The sequence below is a fragment of the Rhineura floridana genome, chromosome 18 (genome assembly GCF_030035675.1).
Source record: "Rhineura floridana isolate rRhiFlo1 chromosome 18, rRhiFlo1.hap2, whole genome shotgun sequence".
Taxonomy (NCBI): domain Eukaryota; kingdom Metazoa; phylum Chordata; class Lepidosauria; order Squamata; family Rhineuridae; genus Rhineura; species Rhineura floridana.
In genome coordinates, this window is record NC_084497.1 from 630,202 (window position 1) to 653,548 (window position 23,347).

Consider the following 23,347-nt stretch of genomic DNA (forward strand, 5'->3'; position numbering starts at 1 on the left):
TCCATGCGTTGTGGTTTCCGCCTTTAAAACTACCTTGTGAGCTCGCTTGCAAGAGAGACTTTCTAATTGCATGATGGGTGGAATTTAAGTCTGGGGGGGTCGAGCATGTGACGGGAACCCTTGGCCCTCCAGAAGTTGCTGAACTATAACTTCCGTCATCCCTTGCCATTGGCTATGCTTGCTGGGGCAAATGGGAGATGTAGTTCAGCAACATCTGGAGGGCCAAAAGCTCCCTATGCCTGGGGTGGTTCAGACTAGATGATTTACAGGAAGTTAGCCCCATTTTATTCTCGTAACCCTGCAAGGTAGACTCTTATCCTAATAACTCTCCCATTTTGGCTGCAACTGGTGCATTTTTGGGGTGGGGGGGGAAGAGACCATCTGCCAAACTACATTTTTGGGAAACGATTTCCTTTCTTTTTTCCCATTTATGCACGTGGGTGTAAAGTAATGCCAGGGGCAAAAGCAAGCACCACTCATAAGTTGGCTGCCAATTTTGTAGATGCCTTTGAATTTTTTTTTAAATCCCACTCGCAATGCCAAATTTTGCAATTATGGATCTGAGGCAAAAAAAGCGGGGAGAGATAAAATACATTATTGTCAACGCATGCATTGATATTTCTTTCACCTGTGACTGACAGTCAAACACTCCTCTTTCTTCTCAGACAGGAATATCTTTATTTCATGGTTATCACCAAAAAAAAAGAAAAACCCCAAAATAAGATTCATGGAAGGATCTGAAACATTATCGCTATTTTGACAGTTTCCTCCTTTATCTCGATCCCTCCTGGATAAAGCAGTTTGGAATTAAGTCTGCTTCAGTTTTTGGTTTTTTTAGGAATCTGAAATTCACAAAGGAGCCCCCTACTATGCCTTAAAAAGCCAACAGCCCCCCCCCCGCCACCTCTTCCACTAACCTAAGGAGAGACTTGCAGAAACACCCAGTTTCTCAAGTTTGATGCAAAAGCGTGACCCATCACACAATCGGCACTCACAGAGTGCCCTGCTGCATTCTGGGAGCTGCCAGGCAGAGAATCCAGTAGGGTTTAAAAAACCCCAGCTTTTGCCAACTTTGTGCCCTCTGGACATTTTGGGAACTGTACGACTCTCACTGGCCCCCGACAGCCTGGATGGTTGCGGTCCCCAAAAGCCTGAAGAGCACCAGGTTGGCAAAGGCTGCTTGACATGGAAACAAGGGGTAGTGAATGGATGGGGAAATGGTGGAAATCAACAGGACAGCAGCATGGATGTCCTTGCACCCGCAACTGGCTTGCTATGACCACCAAAAGTACATAGTATCTTCCCCCGCAGCCTGATTTGACAAATGCATCATAGCAGTGCCTTGGGAAAGCAGAGATATACAGTACATATTGCCCAGTCGGGGTACGGGGGCAGAGAGCCTAAATGGGGGAGAGGCTGGAACACCTCTTGATCTACTTCTTCAGGACTTCTCTGTAGGTTTGCACTCAGCCACCACTCAAGGTAGTTGCTGGCACCGAGACCACCCTGGGTGTTTGCACTGGCTTGAAGCTGCTTTGAATTCTTCTCCCCTGCTAAGTTAAGCCTGCTCTCTTAGTTGCTATTTTTCTACTTGCAGGGAGGCTTTAAAAAAGTGGGGGGGGGGGAGGGAGGAAGAAACCCAACCGGCAGCATCCATGTAACAGAGAATTTTTTTTTAACAATGCAACTACCCACTTAGACCCCTTCTGTAGCCTCTCATTCACTCCCGACGTGGACCGGTCTTGTATTACGCAGAACGAGATGGACCGCATCCTGGAGGCACAGCCCGAGACAGGAGATTTTGCTACACCAAGACATCCCACATGCCCACACCTCTGCATGGCTCAGTATCTGAGGCAGGCGTTTTGGCAGTCTAAAAGAGGTACCGGCGGCTGGGATGTTCCACACTGCTTGTCATCAGATATTTCCCCCTCTCTCCGGCTCAGGAACTGGGATGACACTATAACCTCCCAGCTGGGACTCTGACGCTCTTACAGCGACACGTGGGAGAATCACACGGCAGCAGCAGAATAACACTTGAAGGGTCTCTCTCTAGCCTGACTTGAGAGGGTGGCATGCCAGCAACTACCCTAAGCAGCAGGGTAATGGGGAGGAGAGCCAGGAGTGGGGGAAGAGGGAGGCAGTGGTGATAAAAAGAGCCAGAGGCTTACAAAGTCAGCCATGGACTCAAGGACACAACGGAAAGGGGAGCGTCTCAAAGCTGAGCTGCACAACTTCACAGGAGAAGCCAGGCTGGATTTTAGACCGGCAGTGGGGAACCTTTGGCCGTCCGGGTGCTGCTGCACTACAAGTCCCATCAGCCCTAGCAAGCATGGCGAATGCGCCAGGGATGATGGGAGCTGTTGTTCGGCAACATGCCCACATGTCTCTTTGAGGTGCAAACCGGCCCCGGCTAAGCAGAGAACGCTGATCTTGCGGAAATGGGACAGGTGGTACCCTTAAAATAAGGGCCACAGAAGACCTCAAAGCTGGGGTTCTTTTGAGCTCAATTGTTTTCCCACACCCCTCTCGCTCCTCACCAAAAAAAGGGGGGGGAGAAGAGGGGAAGAAAACGAAGAAATTTGACAAAGGTAAATGGCATTTTCTTTCATTAAAAAACAACCCTTTATATATTCATTTCACATCTGTTCAAATCACAAGAGTAAAAGGTAACAGGGGGGTCGGGAGCGTTGGAAGGAGCAGGGGGGGAAGAAAGCAAAAACATGGGGGCCCATACAAACGTATAGCGGTGTGGGGCGGCCCCAGAAGTTCATAATCCTCCAAGGGGCTCAGGGGAGGGGAGGGAGGCGAGAAAGGTAGGGTGGGGGGGTGCAGGGCTCAGGGAGGAGGAACATGACCTAGAACAAGCTTCCCTAACCTGGTGTCTTCCAGCTGTTTGGGGACTACAACTCCCACAAGCCCCAGCCAGCATGGCCAATGGCCAGGGAAGATGGGAGGTGCAGTCTTCCAAAGACAAACAAAACCCAGCAACGCGAGAACACCTGGAGGGTACCAGGTGGGGGAAGGCCGACCCAGGCGGTCATCTACGGTGCAGCTTGGAAAAGCATCTCGGCAAAGCAGAGGCGTCGCAACGATGCGGGGGCTTCAGCTCCCGTCGTCTTCGTCCGCGGAGTCCGACTCCGCCGGGATCCTCTCCCGTTCCGCCCCTGCTCGGTCCGTCGCGGGATAGTCTTGCGCTCTGCGAGGGCACAGAGGAGGAAGAGCGGGTGGAGAGACAAGAAGGAAACACGGGTGGAATCGTGCAGAAAACAGATGTTTTGGAGCAGGGCTGGGGGAACCCTTCACATGCTGTGCTACAGCTGCCGACAGTCCCCACCCGACACTCTCCCCGGAGCTGATGGGAAACGGAAGCACCTCTGACGGGACTCTTCTGGTGGTTCCCCACATCGTCACGGAGATTTGGCTGGCCTTTGCTAGGGACCGAGACTTTAGTGTGGAAGTCCCTGCCGGCAGAGCAGGCGCAGAGGAACCTTTGGCCCCTTGGCTGTTGCTGAGCTACAACTCCCATCAGCCTCAGCAAGCACGTCCCAAACGGCCAGGGGTTGATCCCCACACCTGCAGTAGAGGCTCCGCAGGAGTCGTGCCAGCTGAATTGGAAACTGTGCTATCCGGACAGGCCTTTGAAGCACCTCCTTTGCATGCAGAAGGTCCCAGGTTCAGTCTCTGGGCACCTCTAGGTAGGCCTGGAAAAGCCTTTCTGAAACTGTAGAGAGCTGCTGCCAGTCAGGGCAGACAGTATTAAGCTCAAAGGACCAACGCCCTATAGGAAGCTTCCTAATAGGATGTGCAAACCTGCCCAATTCCAGCTGCCAAAATTAGACTTCTATGTTTAATTTAAAAAAAAAAAACAACAACAGGAATTGCCCCTAACGGGCTTCATCTCTGCAAGCTTGAACTGGCTGCCTCTGGAGCGTGGAGGAGGGCACCCTAGATCTCCTCGTTGCCCTGACTGAACCCAGCCCCAAAGCAGAAGCCAGAAACAATCCCTACTCGTTGTGGGTGTCTTTGGGGGATGCCCCTCTCTTGGTATCGCCAGAGGTCCAATCCTGATCCCTGTCCTTTTTCTCTGCTGCACCTTCCTCTTTCTGGACCACCGACTCTCCGTTGACAGGAGCTGGGAGGTCTGGGGAAGAGAAAAGAGGTTAAGCGCCAAGGCAAGAGGCAGGAAGGAGCAGCCTGTCCAAAAATTCCTGGCTGCTAGATCAGGCCAATGGCCCCTCCAGTTCTATGGAGCAACATGCTCACTAGGAGCTATCCATGGTGCTGAATGAGAACATAAGATGAGACCTGCTGGATCAGGCCAGTGGCGCACCTAGTCCACCATCCTGTTCTCACAGTGGCCAACCAGATGCCCATGAGAAGACTTCAAGCAGGACCTGAGCGCAAGAGCAACTCTGCCCTCCTGCGGTTTCCAGCAACTGGTCTTCAGAAACATGCTGCCTCTGAACGTGGAGGCAGAGCACAGCCACGTGGTTAGTAGCCACTGAAAGCTTTCTCTTGCATTAATCTGTCTGATCCTCATTTAAAGCCATCCAAGTTGGTGGCTATCACTACCTCCTCAGGGAGAGAGTTCCATAGCTTAGCTCTGCGCTGCATGAAGCACTTTCTTTTCTCTGTCCTGAATCTTCCAGCATTCAGCTTTACCAGATGGCCTTTAGTCCTAGTCTTATGAGAGAGGAAAACATTTCTCTATCCACTTCCTCTATATGCTATGTGTAATTGTATGTGCCTCTTACTTGCCTTTAAAGTAAAAAGCCTCAAATGCTGTAAACCTTTGTCGTAAGGAAACGTTGCTCTATCCTAATGTAGAGGATCCCAAACGGTGGCCCGTAGACCACGAGTGGTCTGTAGTTCGAGGCATGTCTGCGTTAAATGTTCATATTGAGGTTTAATTGTCGTTTATTTGCTCCCTTTGTTTCTTGTATTTTATTTTTAACAAACTGAATTCGACGGAGTGCCAATTGTAATACAGTCGCGGACAAGAAACAAAAGGAGCCACAACATTGTACTTAAAAACCATACAGCACCTAGCACAGAACGTTACAATTGCTACAATGGGGGGGGATCATTAAGGGGCCCACCAAGACCACCAGTCATTTTCAAGTGGTCCATGGGAGGGGGTGAAGTTTGAGAACCGCTGCACTAGTCAAACATCTCACTGCCCCCCTGGGATGGTGGTTACCTGGCTGTGCAGAATATGGGGATGCTTATGCTCTTTGATTGAAGGGGGGGGATGATCTCAAGAGGGTCCCCTCCCTTCTGTCCTGACCAGCCAACCCTACCCAGAGAGGGTCCCATCTGGACCCCCAGCACTACCCTGCCCTTACCAGCGCTCGTCTCTTCCTCGCCTCTGTAATTCTCCACTTCTTCTTCAGGCAGCTTCTCTCTGCCTTTCTCCACGTCCCCCTTGTCCTTGTCGGTCCGGTTGACTTTCTGGTTCGCCCCGACTTTTGGACCCAGGACACGGGACTTCAGGCACGTGTAGACCTCGGCCGCCTTCTCCATCACTTCCTTGTTCGCCTTGTAACGCCGAATCTTAGGGGACACGGACACACAGTGATCGACTCTTCTACATTGTGCAAGGTGGCCCAGAAAAGAACAGGTGGAAGCTCTGCCTCGGGAGAATTCAAAATGACAGGGGCACGAAGGGTTCCTGCTAGGGCCATCCACCAATTAAGGACATTTACTCTGATCAGTTGCAGGAGCTGTCATTCTACGGGTGGCATCTAACCAAGTTCTACTCCGAGTAGGCCCAATGAAATCAGTGGGCCTAAGTTAGTCACAGGCGTTCCTTTCAGTGGGTCTGCTCCGAGTTGGGACTAGTGTTGGTATCATCCAGTGCACTCATTCCTTGAGGGTGGACCCTTGTGTAGTTACCCTGGAATAAGTACCACTGCACTCAGTGGGACTTCTGAGTAGACATGAACAGGACTGCAGTGATAACGTGGCTTAAATGTTACATTCAAAACAAATTCAAAGTTGTACTTGGGTGTGTGTTTATTTACACGGGCAGCTATTGTGAGGCATGCCGAGTCAATAGCGTGCAGTGGCCCCACATAAGTCCTATCCACACTACAGACTTAAAGCACATGGCTTCCCCCCCCTCCAGAATCCTGGTAACTGTAGTATACCCCTCACAGAGCTACAATTCCTAGCACTCCGAAGAAACAAAGTTTCATATTTCTATTTACATTGTCCTTTCTCGTAGAATACTTCCTTTTCCCCTCTGGAGCCTATAAACTTGGCTTAGGGCCTCAGCACGTCTTAAACCAGGCCCTGGCTGTAAGCACATGAGGACTAGAAGCTTGAGGAGCCAGCGTAGAAAGGGAAGGCACAGGGGAAGGGGTCAAAGGGATAAGCTCACGCAGAATAGAAGAATCACAAAGGAGAGGTACAAGAGGAAGTATGGCCCTGTGGGCAGTGGTGGTGCAACTGGGACATGCCAGACTGGGGCTGACCCATGATGGGCGGCAGGCTCTTCTTACATTCTTTGGATCTTGGAGGAGAGGGAGGTGGCTTGCCAAAGAGGAAGGAGGAAGACTCTTCAAGTACACACAGAGGAGGGCCGGGATCTCTTCTTGATCGTCCCAGAGTGCAGGAGACGGAATAATGGGCTCAAGTTGCAGGGAGCCAGATTTCGACTGGACACCAGGAAAAACTTCCTAACTGTTAGAGCCATACGACAATGGAACCAATGACCTAGAGAGGTAGTGGGCTCTCCGACACTGGAGGCCTTCAAGAGGCAGCTGGACAGCCATCTGTCGGGAATGCTTCGATTTGGATTCCTGCATTGAGCAGGGGGTTGGACTGGGCCCTTCCAACTCCACTATTCTATAATTCTATGAGGAAGAGGCTATTCCAGGCACTGACAGTTAGCACAGCAGAAAGAACAAAGTTGGAGACAAAAACACGGGCACATCCAAGTGACACGCTAGGCAATTCCAAACAGGCAGACGAGGCCACACAAGGAAGGCTCTGCGCAAACCGAGGGCCTCCCCGCAGCTTTTACCTTCTTCAGAGTGGCCACAACATCCGTGTGCTTCTGGAGGATCTGAGAGGTGACCTGTAGGCTGCCCAGCTCTTCCAGAGCGCTCAGACACCTCTTGATGTCCTGGAGAAACAAGGATTTGGCGAAGTGACCATTGGGCCCACCAGAGCCGAACACAAAGCAGGGAGGGGGGTTATCTCACCAGAACCACCCCTTGGGGATGGTCCCCCCCCCAGACTATTGTCAATTCACACTGCAGGGGGAAAAGAGGGAGTTGTACATCAGGATGCTCCCATGCCGGTGGTGGTGGTGGTGAGGAGAAATATCTGCAGCAGGCGTGGGGGATCCTTTGGCCTTCCACATGTTGCTGAATGACAACTCTCATCATCTTTGGCCATCGGCCACATTTGGAAGGGCTGATGGGAGGAGTAGATTAGCAGCAGCTGGTGGGCCAAAGGTATAATCCCTCAGCTTGCCTTGGATTCTTTATCCACTCTCTTTCGTTTTGCATTTTACTATTTGAAATAATGCGTTATTATCAACATTGCTGTTGCGCACGGCCTTGGAATCTGACGTCAGCATAAAAATGTCACAAAACAAGATCAAAGAACTGGTAGTTTTGTGTTTACTTTGCATGTAGTTTATGGTTCGTATGTTCAGCTCAGTAATCTTGCACATTCCAGATCCAAAGTTCTTTGCCTTTTTAATTCTTTTGAAAGAGATTACGCGAAACGTTTGCTGAAAACTAAACCGAAATGAAACGAAACAAATGAACTGCTGCACCTGCAGGACAAAGGGAGGAGGACGCCTTTGCCGCAGCATGTTGTCATGGGGAAACGTGCTTCAAGTATGCAACGTCTGCTCCCCGTCCCCCAAAGAGACGCACGGCTCCCAGAAAGCTCTGCCCGCTCCTTTTGGCTCGTTGCGGAAAACCTGAGTCTGTAGAGCTGACTGTCCAAGAGGAGAAGTGACCCTGGTAGAGAGCTGCGTTGCCACCCCTCCCTGATCTTGCCTTGTAACGGCCAGGGGAGCGACAGGCACACTCTGCTTTAACATAGGGCATGAACAGAGTGCGTGCCAAAAAGGGAAACAAGGTCCCAGACCATCTCTATCTGAAGGAGCAGAGAGATTCTACGGCCAACAAGCCAGGGGCTATTTCGCCAACTGATGCAGACAGGGAGGACGTTTGGGAGCACTGTGGATGTTTGATGCTGAAGAATCTGCCCCCTCCCCATTTATGTTGGGTTTGGGAAAGGAAAAATGGCAAAGCTCTTGCCTCCGGTGATGGGGGAAGCTGTGACCCTCCACGCGTTGTGGGACTCCAACTTCCACCAACCGCAGCCGGCACAGCCAATCGTCAGGCGACAACAGGGGCTGGAGTCCCTGCAACACGTAGAAGGCAGCAGGTTCCCCACAGCAGGGGGCTCTCCAAGAGAACAGAAACGGCAAGCAAAGAGACGTAGACGTCCAGGACTTGCACGGACAGCTTCGAAAGCCCAGGCTCCAGCAAGAGGTTCCTGCTTACCGGATTGTCCACTTTCAGAGCAAACTTGATCTCGCTGTGCAACTTCTGGAGCTTCTCCTCGATTGTGGGCTCTGCAAAAAGCACAAAGGTTTGAAGCCAAACGAACAACACTCTGCAGGGAAAACAAGGCTTCCACCCCCGCTGTCTGCCTCATCCCCAAACCAAACCCGTGCGCCAGTTACATGTCTCCTTCTCTCTTCTTCCATGTCCCCAGCCCTCCCATACACACACACCCCGTTTTTACCTTTCTTCTTCTCCACCCTCCTTTCGGGGAGCAGGTCAGGTTTTTTCCTGCCTCGTTCCGCTTTCAAAGCTCTAGAGGGAGAGAGGGAGAGAAGAGGGTCAGAATCCCCACTCCAGTGGGGAAGACGCAGAATTGATGCCACAGACATACCTAGTGAAAAACCTGCCAAACAGGCAACCCCAACACCCCTTAAATGGCCGAGGCCTGGAGCTACTTGGTTAGACTACTGCAGTGTGCCATACGTGGGGATGCCCTTGAAGGCGCTTCAGAGACCGGAGCCGACACAGAATGGGGCAGCAAGGCTCTCAACAAAAGGACTTACTGGCTACCAGTTTGTTTCAGAGCCCGACGCAAGGTGCTGGGGCTGATCTTTAAGGCCCTGAATTGCTCGGGGGTGGGGGCTGTCCTAGGGAAGGAAGAGAACTCTACAAAAAGAATCAGTGCTCCAGGCATTTCAAGCAAACTCCTGCCGAAGAAATGGCGGACAAGGCTATGGCTACTAGCCATGGTGGCCATCTTCTACCTCCACGGTGCTTCTGAAGAGCAGTTAGTGTGAACCGCCCTCAGGTGATGCCTGCGGGCTTCCCATAAGCATTCGCTGCTTGCTATGAGGACAGGACCCTTTACTAGATGGGCCCCCTCTGGCCTGATCCAGCAGGCTCCTCTTACACTCTGAAGGGCTTCCTTTTGTGCAAGTTTTCCATGCCCTTGCTAGCTAGCTGGAGGGGTGGGGGAAGCTCTGCAAGGCTTTGACCCGCCAGCCCACAAACAGAAGGTATCTTAAATCACCTCCCTCGTATCTGGCACTAGAGATTTCAGCAGGTGCCGACCACACACTTTCAAGGTACGTCTTCATTCCCTTAAGGACTAGCAACTTTTTTAAAAAGAAAAAACCCAATGCCTAATACAGCATTCTGCACTCTGGCAGAACCGTGGCACACGCAGCCTTGTGTTATCCATCTGGCAGGAGGGCCACTGAATGTCTAATCTACTTGCTTAAAACACACACACACACGACGCCACCACTTTGCAAACAGCCAAGGCAGGGGTATTTTATCCACAAGATAACCTGGACCCTAACTTGTTCCGCAGCTTCTCGTCCCCTTGGCCCCTCTTCTCCTTTTGATTCTGCTTCTTCGAGAGCTCCGAAGACGGCTGCTTCTTTAGAGGCTTTTTCACCTATAAGGGGATGGGGGAGAAAGAAAGACGACGAGATGCCACAAAGAGGACTGGAAACCAACCCCTATGGGGACAGACTGAAAGAACTGAGCATGTTTAGCCCGGAGAAGAGAAGCCTGAGGGGAGATACGACAGCACTCTTCAAGTACATGAAAGGTTGTCACATAGAGGAGGGCCGGGATCTCTTCTTGATCGTCCCAGAGTGCAGGACACGGAATAATGGGCTCAAGTTGCAGGAAGCCAGATTTCGACTGGACATCAGGAAAAAATGTCCTGTTAGAGCCACACGACAATGGAACCAATTACCTAGAAAGGTAGTGGGCTCTACGACACTGGAGGCCTTCAAGAGGCAGCTGGACAGCCATCTCTTGGGCATGCTTTGACTTGGATTCCTGCACTGAGCAGGGGGTTGGACTGGATGGCCTCACAGGCCCCTTCCAACTCTACTATTCTATGGTTCTATGAGGCGGTCGCATTTCAGAGAGGTGGGGGGGGGGAAGAACTTCCCAGCCCCCCAATTTGGGCCACACGTGGCCACGTTCAAACAGCTGCTTCCGTCTGGGCCCCTCCAAACCTCGCTGGACTCCAGCTCCCCAGCCAGCAATGATGGGACCTGGGAGTGAACGATGCCCACCTTGGGGTAGAACTGTGAGTCATGATTTCTCCTTCACCTGTGTGCTCTTGCGGGCGTTTTTGACTCTATGGGCCGGGAAGCTTAAAGAGCGTTAAGGGTTGGGCAAAATGAAGGAAACCCTAACCCTCAACCCTCTTCCCAGGGGACTCTGGGAAGTGTAGCTCCGTGAAGGGAAACCAGGCTCTCCTCTCAGCACCCTTAATCAACTACGGTTCTTTGGAGATGCCGTGGCTGTTCAAAGTGGCATCATGCTGCTTTAAATATATGTAGCGCGGCTTCATTTATTTTATTTATTACTTCAATTGTATCCCGCCCTTCCTCCCAGCAGGAGCCCAGGGTGGCAAGCAAAGCGCTGAAAATACCCTAAAACATCATAAAAACAGATCTTAAAATACATTAAAACAAAACAGTGTTAAAAACATTTTAAACAAAAAAAAACTATAAAAAAGGGTTAAAAACATTATTAAAAAACACAGACTGGGATAGATCTCAACTTAAAAGGCTTGTTGAAAGAGGATGGGGCCTCAAGTCTGCATCTGTTATCGTTTATATCTGGGCTACACCTCATCTGCACTATACATTTACAAGCCACTTGCAACAGCCGTGGGCTCCCTTAAAGAATCCTGGGAACCGTAGTTTGCAAAGGGTGCTAGGAGCTGTTAGGAGACTCCCTCACTGATCTACAATTCCCAGAGCAGTTTTAACAATCAATGCCTCTTCCGCAGGGATTCTTGGAGTTGTAGCTCTGGGAGGGGAACGGGGGGGGGGGTCTCCGGAGAGGTCTTGGCACTATGTTTTCCCAGGATGCTTTGGGAGGGGAAGCCACGACTGTTCATAAAGTGGCACGGTGCCGCTTTATATGTTGAGCGCATTTCGGCCCGTTGCTTTGCCAGCTCACCTCTTTCTCCGCTTCCGAGTCAGAGGAGGACGGGGCCGCCTTGGGCCGCCCCCCCTTCCTGCCTCTCCTGGGGACCTCGTTGTCCCTGCTGCTCCCGCTGTCCGAGCGCTCCGCCTCCCCCTTCTCGGCCCTCTCTTTCTTCCGCTCTTTCTCCTCCCGCTCCTGTTCTCGCAGGCGCCGGAGCTCCTCCTCCTGCTCCCGCTTCCGCTTCTCCTCCAGCTCCCGCCGGCGCTCCTCGTCGCGCCGCTTCCATTCGCTGATGCGGTCCACGTCGCTGTCGCTGTCACTGCGGGGGGGGGGTGCAGAGAAAGCAAGAGGAAGTGAACAGGAAGTGGACGGCCTTCAAGTCAATCTCGACTTATGGCGACCCATGCATAGGGAGTTCATGGTAAACGGTATTCAGAGGGGGTTACGATTGCCTCCCTCTGAGGCTAGTCCTCCCCAGCTGGCTAGGGCTTGCTCAGCTTGCCACAGCTGCACAAGCCAGCCCCTTCCTGGTCTGCAACTGCCAGCTGGGGGGCAACTGGGCTCCCTGGGACTCTGCAGCTTGCCCACGGCTGCACGTAGGCCGGAGCCACTCGCTGTGGGGTGATCTTTAGCTGACCCTTGACACCCAGGAGACATGAGCGGGAATTTGAACTCACAGACTCTGGACTCCCAGCCAGGCTCTCCTCCCCACTGGGCTACACCCATTTAATTTTGCACAGAGTCACGGGCAAGCTGCATCACTGGATGCGCCACGTTCAAACCACTACCACTGTGGACTCGCCCGTCCTCTGGGCAAAGACTGCCGACTTGTGCCTGCTATTCAGGCTCTAGCTCATGTCCTGCACCCACGGAGGGGCTTCTCTGAATGTGTGCAGGCATGTGTGTGTGTGGGCTCGAAGAGGCTGTGAGTGCGAGAAAAAGAGATGCGCTTGGGAAGCGAGAGAAAACACACATGCGTGTCGCTGTGCATACGTGAAACGTGTGTGCACAAGACAGATGGGGTCTGTGGTCTGTGCGCGTGGTGTGTGTGAGAGAGAGGGGTTGGCCACCTTGAATACTGAACACGCTGTTACTAGCAAGCAACACTTACACCAAGTCAGACCATTGCTCCACCTGGCTCATGTCTACACTGACTGGCAGCCACTCTCTCCAGGGCTGCAGGCAGCGAGGCTGGAGATACCATTAGGGATTGAACCCGGGGCATTCTGCAGTGCAAGGCAGAGGCTCTAACCACTGAGCCTGAAAATTCCCTGCAACGGCATTGGCATGCAAATAATCTTCACAATCAGGATCAGAACGACATGGGCAGCTTCCCATGGCCAGCAGGAGGCTGTACCGAGGGGCGGGGGCAGCATTAACTGCACTATCTCCCCCCCCAACACCACAGTCATGTTATGTTATGCCGCCACCCCCCATTGCAGCTATTTGTGGCCAGCACACCCACAGCACTTCTCAAAATTCAAGACGTGCCTGCTTGCTGGATTGTGGTCTCAGACCAGACCATTTAGGCTGAGGAGGGGGGCTTTGTGCCTGCTTGTCCAAGTAGGCCGCCTGCTCTGGCTATTATATATTACGGTGGGACAGGCGGCACTGTTTACGGAGGCCCCACCTTTGCTCACCTGTCGCTGCTGGAGCTGCTGGGAAGCCTCTCTGGCTTGGGCTTCCTCCCACGAGGCTTCGGGGGTGGCTTTTCTGCCGCTATGGAGGGCCGGGGTTGGGAGGAAGAGACGCAAATATAGAGAATTAGCTATGTGGGAAGTAGCAATGCACAACCACCCCAGCCCCATATTCCTAAAGCAAGGCAACCCCGCCCAATGGCAAAAGCGGCAGAGAAGGGTAGCAGCAACACAGGAACGCTGGGCTAAAAGGAAGGGGGCAGAAGAGAAGCAGGGCCACTCCATCGGCTCTGCCATGAGAACGGCAGCTTTGGCTCCCCCTCTCCTTGAACTCTTTTGCCATTCCGGCTGGCGGCTATTAAGAAATCGGCTAGCTCAGAAAGAGCGCCTGCTTCGCTCGGCCTCCCTTCCCCTCCAAGTCGAAGTAGTAACTGCTGCATGCCCAAGGTAGGCGTGAACCCGCCCTTCAGGTGAAAAACAAGCAAGGACAGACCCATCAACGGGCCCAGATACAGGGAGAAAAACAAGCAAACAAAGGGCTTACCAGGCTTCCGTCCCCGGGAAGGCTTCTTGACAGACTCGTCCGAGTTGGAGTCAGAATCCGACTTGGGTGTGGGAGCCTTGGTGTCCTCTCTGTCCTCGTCGTCTTCCTCCTCCTCCTCCTCCTCCTCTTCCTCAGAGTCAGCCTTGGCCTCCGAGTCAGAGCCCGATTCGATCTTCTGCCAAAACGCAACGCAGACAAGCCTCGTTGGGCAAGGAGAGCAACAAGAGCCCCAGACCAGACCTGCTGGCATCGGTCAACAGCCAGGCATGTGTCTTCTGGCCCACAAACAGGGCATGGGAGCAACAGAACCGACTTGCCATCGCTCAGTAGCAAACCTGAGGCCTGGCTATTATATTATTATGATTATTATGCCCCACAGCAACCAGCGTGCATCAGAGAGATCAAAAGCTACCTCTGGCTTTTCCTTGCCCGCAAGGCGAAAAAGAGGCCATTCTGGGCGGAAGACAGTTAAAGCTGCTGTGGCCAAAGGAAGGAGGAATTGTAAGCATATGGAGCCTTTATATTTAAAGGGCTCTTACCTTTTTCTTCCACCCGCCGGCAGCAGCTCGCCGGGAAGCCCTCGGTGGAGGCTTCTTCTCCGGAGTGAAGTCCTATAGAGGGAGAGACAGATAGTCACGTGGGAGAGCAGGGCTGTGGAGTCAGAAGCCATTTGGGGTGGAGTCGGAGTCAGTAGAAATGCACCGACTCCGACTTCAAAATAAAAACTTACATAAGAATTCAGGAAAGTTTTCTTGTTCAGAAATTTTAATTAAATAAATATATTTTATGTTCTATCAATCTAGCCTGATGATTCACGTGGTGGTGATGAAATGCCTTGTGCTACCATTTTACTACAGTAAATTTGTTATAGCTAGTTAATATACATTTGCCATTTATGAAGGAGTCGGAGTCGGACAGTAGAAAAATAGAGGAGTCGGAGTCGAAGGTTTGGCGTACCGACTCCACAGCCCTGTGGGAGAGACTCCTCCCCTTTACTTTTAGATACAGAACCCTGCCTGTCAGGGCAGAACCTTAAAAAAAATAGCCTGCATGGAATATTTTAAGGAGAAGAGCACCTGAATTAACTGTGGCACCAGGTTTCACAGAACGATCAGAAATGACAGCTATGCTCTGCCTCCACGACCAGAGGCAGTACACTTCTGATTAGCAGTTGATGGAAACCAACACTATCGATGCCTGCCTGTTGTTCCCGGGAAGTGCAATCCCAAAGGACAGGGGCTGCCACACTAAAGGCCCTGAGCTGATAAGACAATCGGAGCATAGGGCAGTAGTATATACATTTTAGGCACCTATTGAATACATTTGGTTTGTTTAATGACATCTTTAATAATAATAATAATAAACTTTATTTCTACCCCGCCCTTTTTCCAATAGGACTCAGAGCGGCTTACAACTAAAAACAACACCATTAAAACATACAGAGTATATTATTAAAAAAGAATTAAACTATGAGAAAAATTAAAACCATAAAATATAGGTTAAAAACAGCGGACAATTTAAAATAATAAAATCATATAATGTAGTCACCAAACCTATGACACTTAATCCTGGCCGTTCTCTATCCCAAATGCCCGTTGAAATAAAACAGTCTTTACTTGTCGCCGGAAAGACGGCAAGGAGGGAGCTGATCGCACCTCACTCGGAAGGGAGTTCTACAGCCTAGGGGCGGCCACCAAAAAGGCCCTATCTCGTGTCCGCGTCATATGTGCTTGCGAAGGTGTGGGGAACACAAGAAGGGCCTCACCTGAAGATCTCAAATCCTGGACAGGTTCATGTAGGGAGCTGTGACTGGGTCACCCCTGAGGTGTAACCCAGTCATTTTTGCAACAAAGAAATAGCTTTATTGTTTTTAGAATTTGCAGATACTTTTTTGAAGAGTTTGTTGCAATGATTTTGCTGTTTGTAGAAGTATTCTTTTTTAATTCTGTTGTTATCTCGTACACCATGTGGATGCTTTTATGCTATGAAGAGGTGTATAAATTTGTTAAACGCTACTGCTACTATGAAATAATATTTATTGATTAATGTATATCCCACCCTTCCTCCCAGAAGAAGCCCAGGGCAGCAAGCAAGGGATAAACAACTAAAAACATCTTAAAAACAAAAGATCTTTTAAAAGTATTTTTAAAAATACTTAAGAACATCTTTTTAAAATGCATCTTAAAAGCAATTCCAACACAGATGAAGACTGGGATAAAGGTCTCTACCTAAAAGGCTTGTTGGAAGCAAGTCTTCAGTAAGCACCGAAAAGATAACAGAGGTGGCACCTCTCTCATATTCCAGCGGAGGGAATTCCAAAGGGTAGGGGCCACCACCCTAAAGGCTTGCTTCCTAAGCTCTGCATGCAACGCAACTGCTCTGCCCCTGAGCCACGGGCCCTTCCTCTTTATGGGCCAGGCAGGGATGCACAAGACAAGGCATTGCCAGAAGTAACCCAGTCCTAAGTTGTTCAGGGCTTTATATGCAGGACCTTAAATGCGGCTCCATCCCTCCATCTTCAAAACCACATGTAATGTCAAAAATCCCTCCATCCCCCCCCCAAAAACAGATCTGCCAAAAATGTCACCTAGACACCCGCAATCGGTCCAAACTCACCTGGTCGCTGTACTTCTCAGACTCTGAAGAGCTTTCAGAGTTCTCCTCTTCCTCTGATGGAGATGGAGTGGCCTGGTCAAGGTCGCTCGATGGTTTCCGTGGCCGCTTGGCTGCTGGCATCTAAAGCCGGGAAAATGCAAAGAGCAGGCGTTATGTGTTAGGCTGGGGTGGCGACACAGGTAAAGCCTTGTCTGCGCCAATTGCGGGGGGGGGGAATAACCGAGTCTCCCTTGGTCACCTGTAGCGACTAGGAATCGGCTCCAGGTAATCAGGCAGAAAAGCTTAGGGGAAAAGAAGTTTAAGAACACCAGAAGACCCCTACTGGATCAGGCCATCGCCCATCTAACCCAGCATCCTGTTCTCACAGTAGCCAATCAGATGCCCACTGTGGGATGCCCACGAGCAGGACCTGAACACAAGAGCGCTCTCCCAATCCTGCACTTCCTAAAAGCTGGTATTCAGCAACACGCCATCTCTGAAAGCGGAGCTTCGCCAAAGCAGATGCCCAAATCTTTTGAGCTCGCAGCTGCTGCAAACATCTCTGCCAAGGCTGGCAAAATGTTGCCAGAACCTCATTCCCACCCCCCACCCCAAACTCTGGTCTACAGCAGCCATAGCCATACTATCATGTCATATTGTAGACTGCTGAATGCGAAGAAAAGGACAGCCAAAGCGATTAAGGGGGCCGGAGCAACTCTCCGATGACAACACTCGGGGGCTTTTCAGTTCAGAAAAAGGACAAGTCACCGGGGTGGTGGGGGATATGAGAGGAGTTTGTGGAGAAAGTGGGCAAGTAGGCAGAGATGTTTCTCTCTCTCTGTCATATATATACTACTAGAACCCAACAGGTCATCCAACAAAGCTGGCAGAGGGGAAGAGGAAGGGCCTCTTCACACACTGCACAGTGAAACGATGGCGCCCACTCCCACAAGAAGAAGCCGACAGCCACCAGCTTGGACTACTTTAAAAGGGGAGTGAGACACATTCATGGACGGGTAAGGCTATCGGTGGCCACTGGCCGCGGTGGGCATGCACTGTCTCCACGATGCTGCCTCTGAATACTGGTCCCTGGGCAGCAACAGCAGGTGATGGGCTGTCGCGCTCACAGCCTGCTTCTGGCTCCCTGGAGGCATCTCCGGGAAGGGCTGCAGCTGAGCGGTTACAGCATCTGCCTTGCATTGCGGCAGGTCCCAGGTCCAGCCACCAACGGCGTCTCCAGGTAGGCCAGGGAGAGACCCCTGCCTGAAACGCGGGAAGGAGCTGCTGCCAGTCAGGCAACACTGAGCTAGAGGGACCAAGGGCGTGACTCGGTAAAGTTTCCACTGTGGGAAACGAGACGGGCCTTTGGTCCGTTCCAGCTCTGGGCTCTTACGCCAAGCAAAGACATTCCATTGCCCAAACCGGCCACTTGCAGAACGCGGCTGGGGTGTGTGTGTTTGGAAACACTTGCCGCTAACCAATTGCTAACAGATTTCTTCTCTAACCCCCCCCCCCAAGTGTACTCACTTTCATGGCTAACGATTTCCGCTTCACACCACTGCGATCGCTTCCTTTGTCGGAGTCGGAGTCGCTATGCACCTTCTCCACAGCCACTCCTGGGGCGCCGACCGCTGCCGCCGGGGCAGACTCTTCCTCCTCCACAGCATCACTTCCTCCGCCTCCACCGATGGGGTCGACGTCGGCCACTTCGCTATCGGAGGAGCTCACAGGCTGTCGGGGAGAGGGACGAGAGGAGAGGCAAACGGTAAGTCATTTTTACCTACGCACCTTTTGTAGTAATCCTCAAATGCACAATTCCACAAAGAACCAGTGTGTGTGTGTGTGTGTGTGTGTGTGTAAGCAGCTCGCAGAATGCTATCAGGAGTGCTAGTGTGATGTAGTTGTTAAGAGTATCATACTAGGGACTTGGGAGACGCAGCTTCCTCACTCAGCCACAAACCTTGAGGTTAGTGTCACTATCTCGAGGGCTAACCTACCTCAAAAGGGTGTTGGTGAACTCGCCTAGCCACGTGTGTTAATTGGCTTCCCAATGCCAAGATGTCTACATCATCAACAACAAGTTTCCTTGGTGAATGGCCGCTGTTAACATCTGTACCATCTGTACTTTTTGCATTTCTTTTCCTTCTAACCTCACTGTTTACAATCCCACCCAAACCGTGTATATACGCACCACGTCTCACTCTCTGGGGGATATCCAATGATGCTAAACACTAGAAGATTAGGGCAGGCAAAAGAAAGTGCTTCTTTGCGCAGTCCAGCATTAAACTATGGAAAGAGGCAGTGGTTGCCACCAACGTGGATGGCTTTAAAAGAGTAGATCAATTAATGGAGGAGAATAAGGCTGTCAGTGGCTACTAGCCACAATGGCTATGCTCTGCCTCCACAGTCACAGGCAGGATGCTTCAGTTGCTGGAAACCGCAAGTGGGGGGAGCATTCATGGGCTCAGGTCCTGCTTGGGGGCTTCCCCTAATGGGCACCTGGTCGGCCACTGCGAGAACAGGGGGCTGGACTAGATGGGCCAGTGGCCTGACCCAGGAGGACAAGGGCTTTCCTTCGGATGGTCTTACACATCTGGCGCAGCAGGCCATAGCCCAGAAAAGCATCCGCCACAATAAACTGGTTAGCCTTTTAAGGTGCCACAGAACTGGCTTGCTGCTTTGGCAGCAACAGACGCTACCAGTCTGGAAATGGTTGCCGTCCTGGGCTCCTGCTGCGAGGAAGGGCGGGATATAATGAATAAATAAAATAAATAACTGATAGGGTGCATGTGCAGAATGTGAGCTGTCCCGACTGTCTTGGAAGAGAGAGGATACAAAACGAACGATTACAGATCCCACAAGGCTGTTCTTTACACCACTGACCGGTGGCGCGCTGTAGCTCGCGTGAGGGTTGTTCTGGATCTCCCACAACCCTTCGTTGAAGCCTTTCCGCTTGTTGGGCTTCCCGTATTTGTCCCTGTACTTCTCGTAAGGGAAGAGGTCTTTGGGACCCAAAAAGGCCCTGGGGTGGGGAAGGAAAGCCAAAGATTAGAGCCCGATGGAAAACATGCCCTGACTCTCACCCCGCCGGCAAAGGCACGCCCCCACCCCTTCAGATTGGAACTTACGTCTCATGGGTCCCAAAGAAGAAAATGGGGTACTTGTTGGGTGGGGGTTTGACGGCCCCGTCGATTATATCATCGATCTGGAAAGAAAAGCGAGACAGATGCAATCAGAGGGGCAGCTGAGTAGCTGCACCCAGAACCAGCTTGGCATATGCCGCCCTGGGGCTCCTGCTGGGAGGAAGGAAAATAAATGAATTAAATATTGGTATTATTGCTTGTTACATAGATATTCAGACCTTCCTCCCAAAGGGAGCCTAGAGTGGTGAAGAGATGGTAAAGCACTAAAGACACACAAACACCTTACAAGAATGCCAAATAGGGTTGGAAATCCCACAAAGTCTACAAACAGAACATCACCTGAGGGTAGAAACACACGTTGCACAACATGAACAGAAAATATACAATATGATATATATATAATATCTAAAGAGAGAGGAGCAAAAGCTAAATCTCTGACAAACTGAACCGTAGACAAGAACTGTATAGGAATCAAATGTGTATAAGGCCTTATCGGTAGCAGTTAAAAATGTAATGGTTGTGATATTGTTTGCACATCCGATGTGGCCGCATAGGTTATTTCTCAGGATATTTTCTGGACAGATACATGCCAAGCATGTTTTGCATTTGTAGCCTTCCTCACTGGCCTGTTTGGTTACAATATCCTTTGATATAAAATCCCCGCTCAGACATGGAGCATCTCCGTGACTCTGCACCGAGAACACCGAGCCACTCCTATTACAAAAGCAGGATTATCCTAGTCCTCAGAGGGGGCCGCCCGTCACATCTCCATTATGACTCACCACTGACGTCCTCTCAATCAGGAGGTATGTCCCACCCCCTTAACAGCAACTCTCACAGAGAAACACAGGGTGCAGGCTCCATGGGGAATTCTCTCTTTTTTGAACATTCTCACAGAACCATACACCTGGAAGAGACCTTGGGAGGTCATCTAGTCCAACCCACTGCCCAATGCAGGAATCAGGTAGCCAGGATGCTTCAAAATCTCCAGGAAAGCTGAGCCCACCAACACCTCCGTAGGCAGCTCTTACTGTCAAGAAAAAACTGTTCATCCCCCCCCCCGCACAGCAATGCGCAAGGACAAGATTTTTTCCCTTGCTCCTATTAGAGAGATACAGAAGCCCAACCCTCACCACAGATTCTTGGATGCAACGGAAAAGAAAACCAGGTTCCCTCTGAACTAGGGTTTGCCAAATGTTTCAGAATGCGGAAGGCAGAGCGCATTCTGCCAAGTTAGACCCCTCTAGCCCAGATCTCGCCTACGCTGACTGGCAGGGTCTTCAGGCAAGACCTGCAACCCAAACCTTTCAGAACCAAAAATACTAGGAATTAAACCTGGGGACTTCTCCCATGCATGGCAAGCGTGCTGGACTGACCTAGACAGTCCATTCTCTTCTGTCCCGATGTTCGGAAAGGATTATAATTATTAGAATTTATTTCCCCCCTTCACCCAGAGGTCCCAGGGCAGGTTACAACAGTTTTAAAACACAATTAAAATATGAAACCAAACAGGTACGGTACCTCCTCTGTTTTACATATAGATGGCCAACTCCATGTGAATTTGGAGGGGACGGGAAGTGCCCCCTTGATTTGCCAAAGCTGGTGGAACAGAGTGCCAAATACCTTAAGTTGCCCTACTGTATGATGACAGCATGCATATAAGACCAGCTAAACTCCTGGAATACAGGAACACACACCTCTTATCTCTCTCTCTCTCCACTGTACAAAAGTGCTGTCCCTACACGTCGCACAACCTTGCAGGGACACAAAAGGAACCAAAATGATGGCACGCACAAGAATGGGTTGCATTCAGCTAAGACGTCCTCAGAAGTGATCCACTGAAATTAGCGAACCTAAGTTAGCCTTGTCTATTAACTGCAGTGGGTCTACTCTGATACATCTATCTATCTATCTCAAACACACATAAGGCCCAAACTCCTTCCTGGGCCTCACAGAGTGCAGTCAATAGCACATGCCTCGTTTTTCACCAGATTTCTATTGGGAAGCCTTGGTTCCACACATGAACGCATGCCCACACATCTCTCTAGCTATATGGGCCCAAATTCCTCCGAGATGCATTTAAGGGCAGCCTCCCCATTTCTCTCCAATGCTGCCCTTACACCATCCTCATCCACGCGCACATGCACATTTCTGCATGCATGTAGCCTCACCACATACACATGCACTATGTGTCTGTCTGTCTTTACAGCCTCAAACTCCTCATGCCAAACCTTGAACTACACCCTCAAAGGGAACCTCCCGATTTCTCCCCGATGCCGCAAAGCCCTTACCCATGCACAAACCCACACCTCACATATAATATTTATTACATTCACATATATAGGTAGGCATGTACAAAGCACATACGTGTCATGCATTATGTACATTGGGGCCCAAATGGGGGGGAGATGCACACCACCTTCTCTCTTCCTACCGCCACCCCAACATTTACTACTGGAAAGGTTTTTTTGGGGTGCTGGTGAGTGGGGGCAAGGCCAACTAATACTAAAAACAGTTACTATTTATTTACAAGGCCTTGGGAAGGAAGGGCCAGTGGCAACAAGGGGGGAGGGAGCGTGTCCCCCCATTTGGCAAGAGATGCTACTGTAAAGCCATGGAGGGTGGGTGGTGATGCTAAATAATGTTATTATTTGTATTTTTTATTATTTGATTTATATCCTGCCCTTCCTCCCAGCAGGAACCCAGGGCGGCAAACAATAATAACAATAATAATAATTGTTACTTATTCACAAGGCCTTGGGAAGGAGGGGGCTAGGGAAAGGAGGGAGGGGACCCCCCATGCTGCAAAGATGCTGCAATTGCAAAGCCTCGGGGGGGGGTGGAACGGCTTAATCACAATAATAATTTATTTACTTACGAGGCCTTGGGAAGGCGGGAGGGGACCCCCCATGTTGCAGAGATGCCCATGTTGCAAAGGCTTTTGGGGGTGGCGATGCTAAATAATAATAATTATTATTTATTTATCTGCAAGGCCTTGGGAAGGAGGGTTGCCCCCTCCCCGTTTTGCAAAAGAACCTTGTGGGGGTGGGGAGGCATAATAACAGCAACGATAACAGCTATTATATATTGATGTATTCGTTTCTTGACAAGGTCTTGGGAAGGAAGAAGGAAGGAGAGAGGGTCATTTCCCCTCCATATTTTGCAAAAGATGCTGCTGGCTCCACCTCCGCCAGAGGACGCCCCAGAAATGCCCCGTCCAAAATCACACCCCCGCCGCACCCCAAAAGACCCCCAGGTCACGTGGGGAGTGGGACAGAAAGACGTGGGGAGCGGAGGCACAGGAGCGCGCGCCGGCGCGCGCCACGATCGGGGAGGGAGGGGCGTGGTTGCCAGGCGACAAGGAGCGCTCTTCCTCCCTCCCTCCCTGCGTGCCCCCCCCGCTCTTTTGATCTCTCTCACAGACCTACCCGGGCGGGCCAGTGCGGGTACCCCTTCATCTTGGCGAAGACGAGGTCTCCGGCCTTGAAGCCGTGCGGCATCTCGGCAGGCGGCAAGTGGCGAGCAGGCCCCAGCCAGGCCTCAGGCTTCGCCAGGCAACCGGGAGGGGGCGTGGCCGCCGGCCTCGCAGGGGGAGGGAAGGGAGGCCGAAGGTAAAATGGGAGGGCGCAGCCGATTGGCCCCGCAGCCTGCCTCTCCTCTGGGGGCGGGCTCTCGCGGCTCATTGGCTGGCGGCGGGGGGCGCTTATCTCTCTCCTCCTCTCTCCCTCTTTCTGGCGCGCGCGCTCCTCGCCTCCTGCCCAACCGGAGCTCGAGGGAGGCGGGACTGGGGAGGGGAGAAGAAGAGAAGGGATTCGGCAGGGGGCCAAAAGGGGAGGGGCTAGCAGGGGAGGAGGGACTGGGCGGGGCTAGGGAGGAAAAGGAGGAGGAGGGAAGCAGCTCGGAGGGATGGCAAGAGGGAACGCTCTGCACATGCTCTGGAGAACTCTGGGCTCGCCGCCAACAAAATTCTAC

The 23,347-nt window shown here is 51.4% G+C and overlaps 1 protein-coding gene across 1 annotated transcript; it reads right to left on the reverse strand.

Annotated features, from left to right (window-relative positions):
• Positions 1–654: 654 nt before the first annotated feature.
• HDGFL2 (HDGF like 2) lies at positions 655–22,999 on the reverse strand. Its single transcript, XM_061601472.1, has 16 exons — positions 22,804–22,999; positions 19,361–19,437; positions 19,116–19,254; positions 17,760–17,963; positions 16,254–16,373; positions 14,177–14,248; positions 13,638–13,812; positions 13,097–13,175; positions 11,490–11,775; positions 9,860–9,957; positions 8,779–8,849; positions 8,535–8,605; positions 7,031–7,132; positions 5,349–5,556; positions 4,012–4,144; positions 655–3,199 (listed from the first exon to the last, which is right to left on the reverse strand). Exons 1-16 carry the CDS (start codon positions 22,873–22,875, stop codon positions 3,106–3,108), a joined length of 2,001 nt encoding a protein of 666 aa, XP_061457456.1. The 5' UTR covers positions 22,876–22,999; the 3' UTR covers positions 655–3,105.
• Between the last annotated feature and the right edge of the window lie 348 nt (positions 23,000–23,347).